Source organism: Habropoda laboriosa, unplaced genomic scaffold, assembly GCF_001263275.1.
Source record: "Habropoda laboriosa isolate 0110345459 unplaced genomic scaffold, ASM126327v1 scaffold175, whole genome shotgun sequence".
In the NCBI taxonomy this organism is placed as follows: Eukaryota; Metazoa; Arthropoda; class Insecta; order Hymenoptera; family Apidae; genus Habropoda; species Habropoda laboriosa.
Genome location: NW_017100347.1, coordinates 223,031 through 224,836, shown reverse-complemented (window position 1 = coordinate 224,836; position 1,806 = coordinate 223,031). Strand labels below are relative to the sequence as shown.

At 30.1% G+C, this 1,806-nt stretch overlaps 1 protein-coding gene across 1 annotated transcript in view; it reads left to right on the top strand.

Annotated features, from left to right (window-relative positions):
* The window catches only part of LOC108574573, a 9,773-nt gene that overhangs the window by 1,964 nt on the left and 6,003 nt on the right, over positions 1 to 1,806 (top strand). Inside the window, 5 exon segments of the mRNA XM_017937188.1 lie at positions 1 to 118; positions 269 to 435; positions 513 to 1,385; positions 1,467 to 1,633; positions 1,713 to 1,752. The exon segment at positions 1 to 118 is cut by the window's left edge and continues 7 nt beyond it. Of these exon segments, the coding sequence (XP_017792677.1) occupies positions 1 to 118; positions 269 to 435; positions 513 to 1,385; positions 1,467 to 1,633; positions 1,713 to 1,752 (1,365 nt within the window).

Below are 1,806 nucleotides of genomic sequence, written 5' to 3'. Positions count from 1 at the left end.
GTTTTTATAATTAAAACAAATACAAACGGAAGAACTTCATCTCAAGGTGTTTCAAAGACTGCAACAGTGAATGCTAATACTGCAGGTGGAAACATTGTAAACATTGTGGATAATAAAGGTAAATTTAATGAAATTGTGTAACATCTTGATAGTACATTATGTTAAAGAAAAAATCATTTTATTATATGAGAAATGCTTTCCATGGTTATTTATTAAAGATATGTAAAACATAATAAGACAAATTGAAAGACATTATTGTTTTACTTAGGTTCAAAGACAATTGTAGGCTGTACTAATGATGGACAACAAATGCAATGGATAAAAATGCAAGAAAACAGTATTAGTGTGAATGCAGTTTCAAAACAAAGTGCATTAATATCAGAAAAATCTCAAACTGCCAAATTAAATGAAAATCAAAATAATACTTCTTCACAAGTAGGTGTAAACATTTACAACTGTTCTTTTTTTCCTTTGAAAATTGTTGTATGTATAAGAGTTATATGTGGTTTTAGAGTCTTTTACATGGATCTTGTGAATTATCATCATTGAATACAGAACTTCTAAAAAGGAAACCTCTTAGATCATATCATAACAGAAATCGACTTTCAACAAATAATATACAAACTGGATCATCATCTATTGTTGATAGGTCGAATGTAACAAGTAACATAGGAACTCAAATACCAAACGCTAATGCGTCTAATATCAAAGTACCTACACCATCGTTTTGTAATAAAACAATCAGTCCTGTTGGACAGAATGTGACACAAATTTCTACACAAATACATACTTCTTCAAGCACAGCACATTCTAGACCTCAAGCTCCCGTTTTAATGTCAAAAAATTCATTAAAAGTGCAGCAGCCTAAAATGGAACAAACAATTAGCACATTAAAACAAGTGCAAAGTCAAAGAAAAGTGCAAAATGATCAAAGATTGCAAGGAAACAATATGCAAAGATTATCAAATAATCCTACAGAACGACAACAAGCAACTACAAATTCAGTACAGCAGAAGCAAGTAGCCTCACCACAATTACAGTTTCAAAAGCAAACTGCAACACAAAAATCTCAATATGAACTTTTATCTCCATCTCAAAATCTGCACAACTCTATGGATGTTGAGTCTTTGGAATCTCCATCACTTTTAGAGAAAGGTCCAACAAATCAACAAAGCTTTTCATCACAAACTGATTCAGAAAGTAGTTTGTCTGAAAGTGTTGCTTTTCTTGAGAAAGTAATTCATAATCCAATAGATACTAAAGTTCAGCATCAAATACAGGGAAATACTGCAAAAATGTTAGTTATGTTATCAAATGGTGAACAAAGATTAATAACATTTGACATACCAAACGAAGATTGTACTGTTCAAGATTTATTAGAACAGGTATTTCAATTATTATGTTTTAACAACGATCAGAAGAAATTTTATGTAGGTTATTAACAATAGACCTATTTGTAATTTTAGGTGAATATCATATTTTGTGGGAAGACAAGCGTTTCTTTAGTTTCTGATCCTACTTTGGGTATAAATTATATTGTAGAAGCTGGACCTGGTGCAGTCGCGTCGCATGACGTAACTGAAAATGATGGTTCCCAAGATAATGCAAATACTAATTTAGATAATTCTCATAGGTAAGTTCTTTTTAATACAAAGATAATTAAAATATACAAAAAAGCATAAAGTACTTAAACATAACATTAATTATTTCAGTTCACCAGATGAGAATAGCAATCCTGTACAACAAAACGAAGTAAGTTACATAAAATTGATGTTATAATTTTTTAGTTTAGTTTTGCATTATATA